Source organism: Maylandia zebra, linkage group LG22 (assembly GCF_041146795.1).
Source record: "Maylandia zebra isolate NMK-2024a linkage group LG22, Mzebra_GT3a, whole genome shotgun sequence".
Classification (NCBI taxonomy): Eukaryota; Metazoa; Chordata; class Actinopteri; order Cichliformes; family Cichlidae; genus Maylandia; species Maylandia zebra.
The window spans coordinates 12,631,983-12,648,755 of NC_135187.1; the positions used below are offsets into that span (position 1 = coordinate 12,631,983).

Below are 16,773 nucleotides of genomic sequence, written 5' to 3' on the forward strand. Positions count from 1 at the left end.
TTTTAAAAAAAAAGTGACAGGGAAAACAAGTTTTAAATAAGTTTTATTTTTTAAATAATGTTTTATAAGCATTTCACTAAAAAAGTTTAATACATTTTGTCAACTTTTTTGTTTTATTTTTACAGAAACTTACAAAGTTTCAAAAACCCGAACCAAATAAGAACTTTGGTAGTTAATACGAAGCTAAAACTGGGAAAATGTTTCACTTTATGTAACTATAAAACTACTGATCATGAGAGCCATAATAATATGATGTAAGCAGTTCCCTCTTTCAATGGTGTTTGCTCCTTTGGTGCATACTCCGTTGTAAACTGAAATTACAATTTTACTGTTGCATTCCTCTGACAGTCAGTCAAGCTGCAGTTTACAGGCATGTTTATTCAGTCTGACCTTTGAACTTTGACATAAATCTCAGTCACAACATAAGCATAAATAGAAATAGATAACAAAGAGGAATAATCTGGATGTTAGGCCACACATACAGCTTCATCTTCAGTGCTGCTTGACAGACTCTAATGCAGTGTGGAGGGACGATGACCAGTTCTCATACACCTCTCCACAAAGCCAGTCCAAATCCTCAAAAAGTGCTCCATTGGATTAAGAGCTGGTGACTCAGATCATTTTCATACTCTTCAACCCATTCAGTGACCTCCAAGCTTTGGCATTATGGAAAAGCCTCATGAGTCCAGGCCTGTTCAAAAAGGTTGCTGTATCCCCTCTGCAACTTCATGTTTCCCATTATTCTCAAATATTTTTTTGCACTTTTATACTTTGATCTGTATTTCTGAGCGTACCATTTATATGCATATAATTCTGTGATTTAAAGCAGGTTTCATTACCTTAAAATTGTGCAGCCTGTACAGGCCACCCACTGAGCAGCTTTATTAATTGTGCAGGATCACTTATGGCATGCAGCTTTGACAGGTCTTTCTACTTTAATTTTAATTTCAAACATCTATTATACGGCCACAGACCCCTTCCCCCCTGACACTGGCCAGGAGTACCATCATCCTTGTAGAAAACACTCACATCACAATGAGATAAACTTATCACTCCAGATAATGTTGTATTGATTTGCAGTGACCCTTACCACTAAGGAGAACCACGTCAGCAAACTACCTCCCTTTAGCCTAGACTGAAGGGTCAGCTTTTCCTGTTATTCATCAGGTAGTGGTCTGCTATGACGGGTTGCATACACTATAGTTATTTAATGTACCTTTCATAAAGTAGGCAGCTCAGATGCTCTGCTGATGAGGTTTGAAAAGTTGAGATCTCATTGTGTCCAGATTTGAACATTGGAGGGGGCGCACTGGAGCAGAAATCAGATTGGGTGAAAAACTGCGATTCTGTGATGCCACTTTGCTGAAAAAGTGTCAGATTTTTAATGGAAATCCTCACTCTCATACTTTCTTTAACATGGACAAAATAATTTGAGTGAGAAATTATGTGAGCACAGGCTTTATTAACCAGTCCTGCAGGTTGAGTGCAGAACAAGATCCTCCAAATAAACAAACAAACAACAAAAATTATGCTTATTCAAAATTCATCTCACGATCAGGTCGAGTTCAGACACAAAAACACCACATCACCCTCAATAATTCCTCTCCTCTGGTCCATTCAAACCACCTTTTTCACCTATTAAAAAAAAAAAATCCAACTTTCCCATTAATTCTGATGAAAAAGTGAAATGTGAAAGGTTGAAGGACACAGGTCATCTCACAAGTTGTACAAAGGAGTGCACGCGTAGACGTTTCCGATTAATGCTGGAGTGTCACATTGAGTCGTTTCGCTTTCATCGAGAGACGCTGTGGAATTTGATGCTTCGAAATGCAACGATGACGATGCAAATTTGACAGCTTAGAAAAAGATTTATCGCTTCACCCAAACTTTAAAGAAGCAACAAAAGAACCCGAGAGCTGCAGAGATCTTTTCCAGGCTCTCACACAATTAAATGCTCGAGTGAAGCGTGAGTAGCAAGCATACCCCCCCCCCCCCCCCCAAAAAAAGCACCCCTACAAAAGTCGTACAAAATATTCTTTAGAGATAATGTTTGGTATCTTGCTGCTGGACGCTGTAGCAGCAGCTCTACACAGTAGGCTGCAACATCTCCTGCAGATGACACATGGTGTCCCTCAAAGTGCGAGCGAGTCTCTCTGCGTTAGTGTCCTCGCAGCAGTTAAAGGCCGTGATGGAGAAGTGGATGTGGTCCGCCTGAGGGTTGTAACAGACGGCGTAGCCGTCAGGAACGAGAGGACCGAAACACATCACGCTGTCCGTGTTGTTTGCAGGCATCTGAAGAGACAAGACAGGAGGGAGATCAATAATGGAACTGGGCCTTAAAGCTGGGCACACGTCATTAAAAACACACAAATCCTCAAATCTGAGTCTCAAAGTTCACTCTTCATCACGAGAACACTAAGGCTCACCAGACAGCTGATCTAGAGCTTCCAGTTATATCACATGATCTGTACAGATGCCAAGAGCTCAATTCTGCTGTTCTCATTTCATATCTACAGTGTTTTTAATTGCTCATAAAACATCAAATACGAGCACCTACATTTCAATGCGAGCTGGGCCGTGTTAACTTTGTTGACCAATAACATTCATCACAGTTATCATCAACTACCTCCTTTATGACTAAAATTAAATGAAAATTTGCCGTCACAATTTATGCTCCAACTGGTCAAAATCCACATAACCGGTGATCATAGCTGCTAACTGGAAACTTGTCATTATCTCAACAGCCAGTTGGGTATTTTTTCCTGAATCACACTCATGAGACAACACAACTTTGTCAAAGATAAGAAGGAGAAACAAAACAACTACATCGTTGAGTTCAACCAAGCAGCACAGATCCCCTTTAAAACTGTGCGAATCTGGAACATTCAGCTATACTGTACAAATGCTTTGATATATACTGTCATTTGAAAACTAAGGCATGCCAGAAAAAACCCCACAAACAATCAGGAGCTGACCCCGGGGCAAAAAAGAAAAAAAAAACCTACAAAAATTCCACACATCTGACTGTCAACACCTAAAATGAGGAAGAGAAACAGATTCATTTTGAGGAAACTCCAAGCATCCATGTATGCGTGTGCTGCAAGAAATTCACAGGAACTTCACAGGAGATTATCTGGTAGAAAATTCCCTCTCATATAGCCACTATCATTTGACAAAACAACAACAACAAAAAAAATTCCCATTTCCTACTGAGCAACAGTGTAAATAACACCTCGAACAAAGACACACACACACCTGTCCTGTCCGGAGTTTAAAGTGTGTTGCTAGCCCGTAAGCCGTGTCCATGAAGATTTTGGGAATGCTCATGCCCTCCTCGATGGCCTGCAGCTTGAGCCCCAGCAGGTGGCGGTCAATGCCGTGTCCATTAAGTGCCTGAACAAAAGAGAAATGAAACTCTTGTTTGAGTGTTTTTGAATCAGTTAATCAGCAGCTTTGAGATAAATGTTTTAACATTTATTTAACACTTACCGCTTTGGTCAGAGCCGAGTAGGCATCAACAGCTTCTCTGAACAGCTCCTGCTTTGCTTCCCGCTGCAAACCCCAAAAAATAAACACATTCTGAATCCAAGCTACAAAAATCCTCCAACAGTTCTGTTCCCATTCAGCGGGAGAACTTTCTCACAGGGTTTGTGCTTCTCACCGATACGGACGGATTATCAAAGGCCAGAATGAACTGGAGCCCCTGCTTGGTGGGTGAGCGGATGTACTCGGTCCTTCCTCCTCTAAACATCCTCTGAGTGGCGATATCGCAGGCAGAACAGACTTCACTGTGAACTCTGCAGACAAAAATAAAGCCAATATCAGAGACAATGCTGCTAACAGGTAGGTGTTCATCTCAAGTAAGTGCTGCACTTTAAAGACAAAGCAGAAAACAAAACTTAATGATTCTCACTCTTGTAGACAGTTAGCACATTCAGAATTTACAGAGAACTCACGTGTTACAACCAAGGTATGCAGAATAGCATCTCTGAACACACAACATGCATTCAGAAGCAGGCAGACTACAGCAGCAGAAGACCAAACCAGGTGAAACTCCTGTCAGCTAAGAGACAGAAACTGAGGCCCCAGTTCACAGGGGCTCACCAAAACTGAACAATAAGATGGGAAAAGTGTTTCCTGGTCTGATGAGTCTAATCTTCTGATGCAACATTTGGGTAGTAGGGTCTTAAACAACATGAAGGGATGGATCCATCCAGTAACAGCAAACTATACCTAATAAAGTGGCCGATCAGTGTAAATCAGTCACTCCAATTACTCCAACAGAACTCATCCGATCAAGTCCAGGTATCAAACAAGGCGTTAGATTACCAGGTGGACTGGTGTGAGTGAAGAGGAATCTATTTTATGATCAGTCGGTTCACAAAGCAGCTAAATGGGTCAGTTTTGGACATTACCAGTTATTTAATAAAGTAACTTTCCCTCTCTAATGCAACGGGGTTGAAGTAAAAAACTACAAATGCCATCTGATCCAGTCTGAGACTAACCACAGCACAGCAGGAAATTCTAACAGCAGATTAAAAACAAACAAACAAACAAACAAACAAACAAACAACACACAAAAAAAGAAAAAAGAAAAGAAAAGCAGATTGCTGGCACTGACCTGTAGTAGGCGAGCTGCAGGGCGACCTGGATAAAGGAGTTTGGGCTCATCTGGTGCTGCTTTGGAAGATTCTTGCCAAACTTCTTGAAGTTGAACACATTAACGTCGAGGTCGTTGATCAGGCTTCAACAAATTCAGGACAAACATTTGCATTTGTGCTGATTTTATGTTTAAAGTCAAGGTTCAATTAGCAGCTTTAAATAAGCTTTCAGACAGCAGTGTAGAGAGGAGGTGGGAAATCACTAGATTATGTGACAGAAAGTAAACAAAGCTTACTTCTACCTACTTTTACTCACTATTTTAAACATTTCCATATAATATTTTTAAGTCCCGTTGAACTCCACACTGCACGTAAGAAAAAGCTTTATTCCTCAATCATATTTTGGCATCTGAATGATTTGAGAGAGCTCTGAAATTGCACAGGACCATATAAAAAGCTTGGCATCTGACCAGGACAGCAGTGGATTATGAAGAATGACTTTACAGTTATCCACAGAGGCATTATTTCCATCAAGGTTACATAAACACAGCAAAGATAAATCTGTTTACACTCCTGCGGCCTTCTTTTAGAGCAAGTTCTCTCCACCTCTGTCAGATTTCAGAGCAAACACAAACATGCAGCTGATGGTGTGCGGAGAGGTCAGCGCGCTGCAGAGCTCAGCTCAGAGTTTAAGTTTAAATAAAAAAAATTAAAAAAAAGTTGGGAGCTTACATGTCAAGGTTCTGCTTGGCGTGCTCGATGTCCCTCTTGATTTCTCGGTCTATGTGAAAGTAAAGCTTCTTGGGCATTGGTAGCGGGAGCAGCGGCGCCCTCTTTGTGTCCGGTTTCTCACTGCAGACAAGAAAAAAAAAAAAAACGTAAACACTCAGAGCAGACACCCCATCATTCTCCACCTCAGCTCAATTTTTCTTGACTAATTCAGCACATCTGCAGTTTCATTCCAACATCTCACCAATACTCGATCACATGATCCAGCAGCGTCGCTACAGGCGGACCCTCGGCCGTGGCTTGCTCATACAGAAGACCCCACGAGCCGTCCTCGCCGACCACAAACTGTTCAAACACAGACACGAGTCAGCACTCTGCATCAGCTGCTCTAAACAAGCCATCTCTCGCCATTCACGTGCGCATTCCCACCTGAAGCGTTTTGTCAAACCAGCGGTTTCCGCTGTTGGAGAACGTCCCGCCGCCATGAAGGACCTGCGCGGCCTTGCGGCTCGCATACCTGTCAATTAAAGTGGTTGCACAAGCGATTCTTCATGAGCTCACACGCAGAAAACCACAGAGAGTGCACAACATTTAAATGGAGCAATAGCTCAAATACGGGTAGTGATAATTGTGCAGTGTTTCCAAACCTCCATAAGAAACAATATCTGCACAGACAGCATTACTCAACTGATTTAGCAAACACAGAAATACTCGGTGTGTGTGTGTGTACACATACTTTTCATCTGATATCCTCATGACTGGAGAATCCAGACACAAGGAGAAAAGTCCCGTCTCTATCATCCGCACCGATTCCTGGTTCAGTTTATCTGATACACACAGAGACCGTGTCGTTTAAACCCAATCAACTCGTCTCCCACATGTAGCCGTTATTTATATGATGCCCAAAAATTGTTCCTGCTTATTGATTGCTTCTCCTTATTTTCTGTTAAGTATTGTTTGTTGGTGCTGCTATCACTAGGATTATTTCCCCATTTGTTTATTGTTTTTATTTTATACTATAGAACACGTTTTCATACTTGTTCTCATACATAATGGTATGTTTATATTTGTATGCACCAAAACAATCTACAACTTCAGTGAAAGCAACGACTAATTGTATCACAGACGTAAAGAAGTCATTGTGGAGGACCTGCTGTTTGTGCGTGGCAGCCAATGAGAAGAGAGCTGCCTTAAGGTTCTCAGATGAGAGGTGAAACGTCTTCAAGCAACTTAAAGAAGTCCAGACGCTTTTCTTTGCAAGCTCCTTTGACTCCTCTTTCTACAGTTCCATCTGGTTTCCGAGTTTGACACAACAATCTCACATTTTTCTGTTTTTGCATTTATCAAGTATTAAAAGGAGTTAAAATAAAAAGAGTCAAACTATTCGACATCATCACTCCTCCTGTCCTTTGCCAGCTCATACGGTTATTAACATTTCTCCTCTATCAGCTCCTGCACTGTCCGTACACACTCTGCCTCTTCTGTCCCAAACTACTGTTTTATAACTTAATGACTTACTTGAAAATAAATTTCTTTCCCTTTGAGGGGCTGCACCACAGTATTAAATAAATGAGGATAATTTTGAGCTGTGAATCATGCAAAACTACTTCAGCAGACTCCAAGTATGAAAATAACAAGATGGAAACACAATGATTCCAACTTTCGGTCATTTTAAGTGTCTGAGAGTTTCGTCCATCACCAACATTTCAGTTTTTCCAACCAAGATTGATTATTGGGTTTCTGCTGATGCAGGCATAAAACATTTAACACTTAAAACTGCTTTGAGACATGTAATGGTCTTAAACACCAAAAAGACCAAGGAGATCATTGTAGATTTCCGGAAGAGGGGTCATAACAACCATCTGCCTCTCTTCATTGGCAGTGAGGCGGTGGAGAGGGTGAGCAGTTTTAAATTCTTGGGGGTAACTGTGACCGAGGACCTGTCCTGGGGCAACCATATCACCTCAGTTGTACGGAAGGCCCAACAGCGCCTCTACTACCTGAGGAGACTGCGGAGCGCACACATTCCCAGATCTCTGATGTTGAACTTCTACAACTGTGCCATCAGCAGCGTTCTGACGTATGGATTTCTAGTGTGGTTCCCCAGCTGCACCAAGGCCGATCAGCAAGCACTCCAGCGGGTGGTGAAAGAAGCTGGCAGAATTATTGGAACAAGTCTGCCAGAGATCAGTAATATCTTCCCCACTCGCTGTCTGAGGAGGGTGCACAGTATCCTGCGGGACCAACATCACCCTGCGCGCCACCTTTTCCATCTGCTGCCCTCAGGGAGAAGGTACAGGTCTATACAGGCCAGAACATCCAGACTGGCCAACAGCCTGTATCCACAGGCTGTGAGGCTCCTGAACTCTCTGCCCCCCTCTCACGGACAATAACCATATCCAACTTCTTAATAGCAATGAACTGGTCTGCATTGGTGCATCATATCTTTATTCTCTTCCCCCTCCTGCCCCCCCCCCCCTCTTTCTTAAATAGATAACTATCATATCTGATATCATATCTCACAGTACAATAATATTGAATGGGTTGCATTGTTGTATTTTGTCATGTTTCTCAGGTCTTTGTCTGAATTTCTACGAACATTATTGCTAAGGATTGTCTTATTGCATTGGAGTCACACTGGGTTAAATATGTACACTTGGGTTTTAAGGGGTATTTATTATTTTCTTCTTTTTTTGGGTTGTATGGAAGCCCCAAACGCAATTTCATTGTTCTTGACAATGACAATAAATAAATAAATACTAAATACTAATCAATCCATCATTAAACCAGTGTTAGGTCTAAAAACATGAAGAGTTCTGATCACTGAGCTGCTCCAAGTACACAGCACCCTCTCCTGTCTCCTATGTGTAGTTAGGTTTCTACAAAGCAGATGATAAAACCACTGAGTTGGAAGGTCTCATTATCTAAAATCTATAATTAGGTAAAAATTAATAAAACGCCTCCTTTGGCCACCACCTTCAAGCTGCTCTAAAGGAACCTCAGATATTGTGACGTCATTTCAAGCACATCAGAAAAATGGATGCGAGGGCGTATCCTATGCTACTCTAACACCAGCAAAGCTTCACCAACATCAGGGGATGTTAATCCTACAGTCAGAGCTTGGCATGTAGACGTTTCTCACATTTGTATTTTCTTAAACTGAGCCATTAACAGATCAGTTTTGTTTGCTCTCTTAAAATAACCAAAAACAGCAGCAGCTTACAGTGAGATAGCAGTCAAGTAGTAAGCACCGGCTTGCGTGTGTGGTGATCTACCTCTCAGCAGGCGGTTGTAAGCCTCTCCCCATGTGTGGCGGTGCTCGCTGGTCAGGATGCCCATCGGCTCCTTGTCCGTCTTCCAAGACTGAGACCTGATCCTGAGCAGCTGCCCGTGGATCTGACTCTCAGTCATCCGCGAGCCATCGCTGTTATAAACCTCCAGCTGGAAGAACTGGGAGTAAGAGGAAAACCATGTCAGTAAGATCAAAGTTTTTAAAAGCAATACAAAACTAAAAGCGGGGGCATCTTTCGATTACTAAGCTGCACTAAGTGCTTTTTACAGTCACAAAAAACCCTTCAAATCCACAGAAACACCAACATTTACAGTTATCAAAAAAACCAAACAAGTTCAGAGCTGAGACGATAAAATCTGAATTTCTGTTAAGCAGTTTAAGTTCTTTGAGGGTTTTCCTGTTCTGCCTTTTACAAAAACAAAAAGAATTGTCACCTGAAAAATATCCTCAAAAGTCCATCAGAAAACCGAGGCTCAGTGGATGAAAGCACTTTTTTTTGACGAGTACATTTCTAAAGAAATAAATAAATAAAAAATTCTCACTGCATCATTTTAATCTCTAAGAAAGCACTTTTGGGTTCTGGTTGCTTGTTGTTGGGATTATTAATCTCCATATGAATGAAGTTACACCTCACAGCTGGTTTAGTTTACTCTTTTCTGCAGGCAGCAGTCTCTGAACACCACTGTCATCAGCGTCACGCCTGACTAGTGGCAGAGCTACTTCCTGCCGGGACTCTCATGTATCCAAGCTGTAACCTTGCAACATCTCTGACCCCTGACCCGATTGTTCTTGGCTGAGGTGCTGAGACGGGGCGCTCCAGTCTGTACTGCGCCCCGCCCAGCAGCTGTTTCAGCAGACGATGCCCAGCCCCACACGTGCAGAGCAGCACAGGACTCTCTGGGTCCTGTATTTATATCCAGAGACTTTCTTGGCCAGCGTTTAGTCACACTGTGTCTCCAACTGAACATTTCTAGGATACTCTGGGTCGACGTGTTCATCAGAGGGCGCCACAACAACACAGCACAGCTGCACTCGTCCATGAAAGGAGAACAATTCCTCGACAGATCAGAGTCCATGCAAATAATGCTGACTGCATCACATTCAGTCATACCTCAGATTAAATGGTGTGCATATACATATAGATTTTAACTTGAGCTACAAAATGTATTTAAAAACACAAACTAGCATTTGGCTTACTAGTATACAATAACTCCGCTTACTGTCATCAGTCCAGAGTGAGAGCTGATGTTGTACTTGTGGCTAATAAACCCTGTAGAAACAGACTAAATAAAAAACAAACTATTTCTATCACTTCTCTGCTGCAGCTCCGCCAAACTTGACGCACTGCAAATGAGTCACGCCCTACATCAATTAAAGTCACTTTGGCAGCAGAAGGCCTTTTCAGTAAATCTGTTAACCTTTGAAAAAAAACTGAGCCACAACAGGAAGCGCCAGAGGTGAACATCCAGGATATTTTGTTAATTTTGGACGCTGAGTCTTCTGAAAGATGAACAACTTACTAACCTACAATAAAAAGTACAGTAGATGTGAGTATGCAGTAGTCCTTAGTCATTATGAAACACTGTGTAGATTTAGTATATCTCATTTCATGCTTTTTTCCTTTCCAGAATCAAACATGTTTTCATGGTTTAAGAATTCCTGTGATAAAAAGTAACAGATGTCTGAAATGCTAAGAAGCATGCTTTTAACACTTCTCTTCCTTTCTCTAATTACCCAACTGAACTCAATGTTAAATCAGACATCTGCTGACTGGTTCTCCACTTATGTGCAGATACTTTACAAACTAAATAAGCTTCTCTTTTAATCAAGATGTAGATGAAATATCCACATACAGCCAGCAATCACTAGATAAAACAACGATCTCGTGGGATAATGTGCTGCCAGAGTACTCAATGTTCAGAAGAAAGCTTCCTGTACGATCACGTGACTTCTGTTTGCAAAAATTGGTGTATCAACAATCAACTTGGAGTTTAAGAAACACAAAAAGCAGCTTCAGATGTGATTGCACAAGACTCGACTTGACTGGCAACACAAGAAAAGAACAAAAGAGACTATCTAAATCCATCTTCTGCCACCTGTCAGGCACGACTCACCTGGTAGTTCCTGACGACAGTGATGTGCGTCGGCGAGCGGCGGGAGCGGCCGTAGTGAGCAATGTAGTCGTGTTTGGGGCCGGGGATCCTGCAGGAGGAGAAGAGGAGCGGGTAGAGCTCCTTGCACAGGGGCTTCCTTCGCATGAACTCGACCGGCAGCTGCCCGCTGACAGACAAAGAGAAACACGTCAGTCATTATTGTTTTTTTCCCCCCCATCCTTTGCTTTCCTCAGTCACCCTCTCTGGTTGTTTCCCCTAGTAAGATGAAACCCTTAATCCGCCCCTTCTGCTCAGCCATGTTTTGAACAATGAGCGTATACTTATAGCTGCCGCCTCTTCAAGACAGTCACTTAATGACTGCCTGCACCTACAAAGACATGGGTTACCCTCTTCTTGACTGCACCCTGCACTAGTTAAATACACCGAGGGACAATGAATAACATCTCTGTGCGGGATCGCTGATCATCTCACAACTGTGCAAAGAATAAAGACACCCATCAGTTTTAGACCTGCTCATTGCACAGGACCTCACCTGATAAGACGCTGCACCTACTGTAGCTCTGTCAGCAGGCAAAAATGCAGACTGTGAAAGTCTACAGACTTCTAACATGTCTCATTAGGACACTGGAGAATCTGATGGCTTATAACTGACTATTTAATTAAAGTAATGTATAACAGACATTGTTAGTGTCCACTCTTTCAGCGGGAGCCACAGTGGTGTTTAACAATCAGAGCAATTCAATTAAAAACAAACAAACAAAAAGCCAATTTTGTATAAGGTGACAAAGTACAAGTAGGTCCTGTTTTAGGATTATATATGAATGCTTATAGAGCAAGAAAAAGGTAAAATACTTTTAGAAAAGAAAAAATCTAGATTTTTTTTACTGATGTTCATCGGGGGAAATGCAAAGACGTTAAATAATATTAAAACATCTCAGACCCTCCTGCTCTTCCAAACAGAGATCCAAGGGAGAATCGATTGGTCAGCGGACAGTGATTTCTACCCGTTCATCTCCAAACTGTAACCTCTCTACAGCACAAGTTACCATGCTGATGCACCCTGTTAAGTGGACTACCTTCATAATACAGAAAACCAGGCTTGACCCTAAGGTTATTCGGAAAAACCCAAATTCTGCTTCCCGGTTCAGGCCGGGTCATTCTGATCCCGACTTCTTCCTAAATCAGCCAGTTAAAAACGTTCCTCTTCCAGCTAGTTTAAATCTTATCTCCCTGTTAGAGTTTAAACTATTGCTGCTGAAGTCCACAGACTATGATAAAGGCGTCCCTCACTGATCAACACAAGGCCCCCTGATTGTTACTCAGCACTGTAACACCAATTTTAATCTTACAGGATGCATGACAACAAAATAAAGTGCAATGTGATAAAAGAGTTCAGATCAGAAATGCACAGCAGCAGAAACTTTCTATACTCAATAGTTCAGAGTTTGTGCAGTGGGAATAGAGCAGAGAGTAGCTATGAAAATGAGAGCGAAAGACAAGGAAGAGGAAAAAACTTTTTGGAGTTTAAAAATTCAGAGCTATGCTGAATGCGCCGACACTGAAACACCTTTTTCATGCTTCATTCGGGGAGACAGAGACTCCAGCAGACGTTGCAGCACTGAGCTGCAGATTCTGTTACAATATGTGCAGGCGAGTACATTTAGACGCAGATTAACTTCATGCACCAGAGAAAACACAAGGCGATGCCAGCCGAGTCAAAGGTCACGGCACAAAAATAGAAGCGAATAAAACCAACTGCAGCACCGCAGCTTAAACGCTGTCAGAGGATTACTGCAAAGTCTGACACCAGTACAGAGCCTGTGATTCCCCCAGGTAATAACCAGCTCCATAAGCTCTAAAGGGAATAACTGTATTTTACTATAGTAACCCCCCAACCCCACCACACAGCAGAGAGACTGGGCACCATTGTATAGCAGCTTGTACTTGATCTGCACTATAAAGTGTGACATATTTTCGTTTTTATTCCACTGATTTAATCTGGCATCTGTGTATAGCTTACAGGCTAAACACAGAATACGTGAACACAGAGTGGGAGAGTGAACCAAAAGAAAAGGTGTTTGATTGAACCTCTGTGTAAAAGTCACTGCCATTTTACAGACTTTGGTTCATGGGTTTCAACCAAATGAAAGCTCCTCTTTTACAAGAACGAAAGTTTTAAGTTCTCACTTTCATTTTCTTTCAAACATTAACAAAAAGCCTGAAACAGCTTTTTGTTTTTAACACAACATTAGTTAAATTACTATCAATGAAAGAAATGAGTCTGAGAGTCATATTTATAGAAATATTTTTACGTGATTGTTATGTATTCAACTTCAACTGCGACAAAAACAATTGAGCTACACACTCATCTGCCACTTTACTAGTTACGCCTGTTCAACTGCTTGTTAACGGAAGTATCTAATCAGCCAATCACATGATAGAAATTCAACGCATTTAGGTATGAGGACACAGTGAAGACGATTTGGTGAGCATCAGAGTGAGAAAGAAAAGTGATTTAAATGACTTTCAACATGGCTGGCCTGAGCATTTCAGAAACTGCTGAACTGCTGGGATTTTCCCAGACAAACATTTCTAAGGTTTCCCAAGAAAGAAAATATCCAGCGAACAGCGGATCTCTGGGAGAAAATGCCTTGTGAAGGCAGAGGTCAGAGAAGAATGGCCAGATTGGTTTAACCTGATAGTGACTCAAGACAACCACTCATTACAACCAAGGTATGCAGAAGAGCATACCTTGTGAGAACTTGAAGCAACAGAAGATCACACATGGCATGCTACTACATCAATATGGTCAGAAATCTCAGAGAAATGTTTCCAGCTCCTTGTTCAATCTGTGCTGTGAAGCATTAATGCAGCTAGCAAGCTGTATTTAATAAAGCGGCCAGTGAATGCTCGCTGAAAACTTTTGACTTTCTATTTTCATTGGAGACAATGCTGTTACTTTTTGTACTAGTGTCCTCATCATTTTTAGCCTTTAGAGCAGAAAAGGGAAGTCCTGCCATGTCCATACTGATCACTGATCTGCTCCAAATATGTTCCATAAATTAAGACTCACGTGTTTATTTTGGCCTTAAAGTCCAGAACGGCTGCAATCAGTCTGGACGCAAACCTGCAGGGAAACAGACACGAAGCGGTTCTATAAACACAAATCATATTCAGCTAAACAAAGCAGCACGATGAAACCTCAGAGATCATTAATGGCATGATTCATGTTTTTTTTTTCCCCCCTTTTCAGGTGATGAGATCTAAAGAATTTAAGTGAAACGGACCCCCTTTTCAGTCTCACAGATGCGGCCTATTCGGTTTATGCGTCTGTCTTTTGAAAGAAGTCAACAGAGGCAGTAACGACTTTGGCACACAGAGGAGCAGGACATCATGTTGCAAGCTTTAAATGATAAAAATAAAAACAGCAGGTGTGAGTATCAGGATCATAAGTGCATGATGACACAGCAACACTTAACTAAACCCTTTTGCTTCTGTGTCCTTTAACACTTCTGTTGTGTTTACACACTCAAAGTAATACAAAGATCTGTTGCTGCTGTTGTACTGAAATCTAAAAATGGCTTACACGCTATGAACTGTGAGGCTTTGAGTGTTCAAAATACATACACCGCGGGCCAACACATCTTCAGCGTTGAGATGCTGATGTTAACTTTGTGAGTTAACATCAGCATCTCACCCTTTAATGTTTAATTTTACGGGTTTCTGCACCATCACTTCCACATAGCTGTTCTCTGCCGTCTCTCTACATCAGTTTATGTAGACTCACACCAGCTGGCTCCTCCAGTCATTAAAATCTCTGCGGGGCAGAGAGATAGCCGCGTTCGAGTGCACGGGCAGAGGCTGTCTGCTCTCCAAGTACGCCCGCTGCACCCACCAGTCCGAGATCTGCAGGGGAGACCAAAGGAAGGGCACGGAAATCAGCTCTGAAGTTCAAAAAAAGGACCAAAACCACAAAGGCACTGATTTTTGTTTTTACTGGAGTCTGTGTGTGTGTGTGTGTGTGTGTGTGTGTGTGTGTGTGTGTGTGTACCGCAAAGCTTTTTAACAGACTTTTGCTGCAAAGTTAAGTCACAGACAAGAAGCAAAACATGACTCTTCTTTGATTCTCGGCAATAGGGTATACGTTTTAACATTCCCTAAACTTTGAAATAATAAGTTTGTTTAATGCAGAACAAGAGCTAAATACATACAATATCATAAAGTAATGCTTATTTTAGTGATTGTTTTTAATCGATAGGGGGAAAAAAAACTATTTTGAAACACTGTTTTGCAACGTAGTGTAGGTATACACTGAGGGGAAAATGGTGATTCACATGGCCTCACTGACATTGGGCAACAGAAGACTGGAAAAATGCTGCTTGGTCTAATAAGTTCATTTCTGAAAACAGTTACCCAGCTTATAAACCATCAGATCACACATTTAGGCTTGCACAGAAGCTGTTTTTCCTCAACCATTATTAATTTACTTATTTTTTTTCTCTATTTATTGAGAGAAAACGTCCAAACCATCAAAACAGCACCAAATTAATGTTTTGTCTACAAGTGGTCAACAAGTGGTCAATAATAATCAAATAATCAGGGCATTTTTGAATAAGTTATTCTAATTAACTGATTCTGAGGGGCTCGTGTGGGAGTCACCAATTGATTTTTCATTGATTCTTTCCCCTTCCGCTACTCTGCTACACACCCAGTTCTTGTTGAGTCTGGCTCTCTTCTCCAGACCCTCCTGCAGCTGTGTACCAAGCCCGGCCGGCCGGCCGAAATCGTGCACTATCCTACGGGTGTGGCTCAGCTCCTCGAGGGGCAGCAGGGGCTCCAGCGCCCGCAAGTAGCCCTGTAGGGTTTGGGCCAGAGGAGGCACCGGCTGTGGGGGCACCGAGGAGAAGAAACACAGCTCCTGCCTCAGGGAAACCTGCAGGTGGAAGGTGAAGAGGTGAAATAGAGTTCCTCATTTGAAAATGCTGAAAGAGCAGTAAGTGCATGTGAGCACAGTGCAGGAACTTCCTCAGAGGTTTGACCAAATGCCAGAGAGTGCAGGGCGTTTCAAGAAAAGGAGTCAAAGATATGACAGTGGAAGCAACACCCGCTGCTTCTTGTCCGTTTATCATCCGTTTCTGCTCACGCAGAGAGAGTATAACAAGGCTTCAGCGTTTTAGCATGACAGCAAGTGTGAAAACAAACGTCGACTCACCCGGGACAGCCATGCTCTGCAGGTCCCTGAGTGAATGTTCCTAAAAATCATCTTTCCTCGCGTCACAAATACGCTCCGTGTTCAAAGGTGTGACACACAAAAAACCCAGATGGGCCTTTTTAGCTCACGACAACTTCTGCACAGTTCGCGCGAGGTCAGACGGGCAAAATGAAGCCCGGACCTCCTCCTACTTCTCCACGATGGCTGCAGAGCACAGTCCTCATCGCTCGACACGCATTAAGTTTGAACTCGTTTATATTTCGGGAGAAAAACCGAGCACAGCCTGCCCCTTCCTTCGAGCCGAGGGCACGCGAACCCTCACGTACCGTGCAGAAGTGACAAACTGGCGCACGTGCGGACGTGAAAATGTTTCCGTAAACAGCTACGTGACCGAGACAAAGGGCGCACTGCCGCCCCCGTCCACGGGGTGTCGCTGTTAGGCTTGATGACCTCACAAAGGGCGGGTTTGTTCGACATTGTAACCCGAGACTACATAAAAACATACCTGATACCACTTTTTACAGCTGCGAAAATGCAACAATAATCGTGTATTTTAGTATTATTTTCTGAATCGTCTTCTAACATCGTATTTTATTAACTTTATCTACTGGAGGTAGTGCAGGTAACTACAAGAACAAGGTTAAATGCAGTGTTCTTGATGTCACTGATGTTACACTCACTCACACAGAGGTCATTAATAAATAAGACTACGATCAAGAGGTGATTTCATGACACCGACATAGCATACATGGCTTGAACAGACTACACTGAATCCACTCTTGAATTTGGGTACCATGTCGTAATCGGGTATCCTAATCATAAAAA

At 42.3% G+C, this 16,773-nt stretch overlaps 1 protein-coding gene across 1 annotated transcript; it reads right to left on the reverse strand.

Annotated features, from left to right (window-relative positions):
- Positions 1 to 1,442: 1,442 nt before the first annotated feature.
- cratb (carnitine O-acetyltransferase b) lies at positions 1,443 to 16,357 on the reverse strand. The gene is made up of 15 exons (XM_004548988.5): positions 15,949 to 16,357; positions 15,445 to 15,669; positions 14,524 to 14,642; positions 13,810 to 13,863; positions 10,737 to 10,902; positions 8,606 to 8,780; positions 6,067 to 6,157; positions 5,760 to 5,847; positions 5,575 to 5,675; positions 5,334 to 5,453; positions 4,622 to 4,744; positions 3,662 to 3,797; positions 3,490 to 3,552; positions 3,256 to 3,393; positions 1,443 to 2,292 (listed from the first exon to the last, which is right to left on the reverse strand). The coding sequence occupies exons 1-15, from the start codon at positions 15,997 to 15,999 to the stop codon at positions 2,086 to 2,088; spliced, it is 1,857 nt and encodes a 618-aa protein (XP_004549045.1). The 5' UTR covers positions 16,000 to 16,357; the 3' UTR covers positions 1,443 to 2,085.
- Between the last annotated feature and the right edge of the window lie 416 nt (positions 16,358 to 16,773).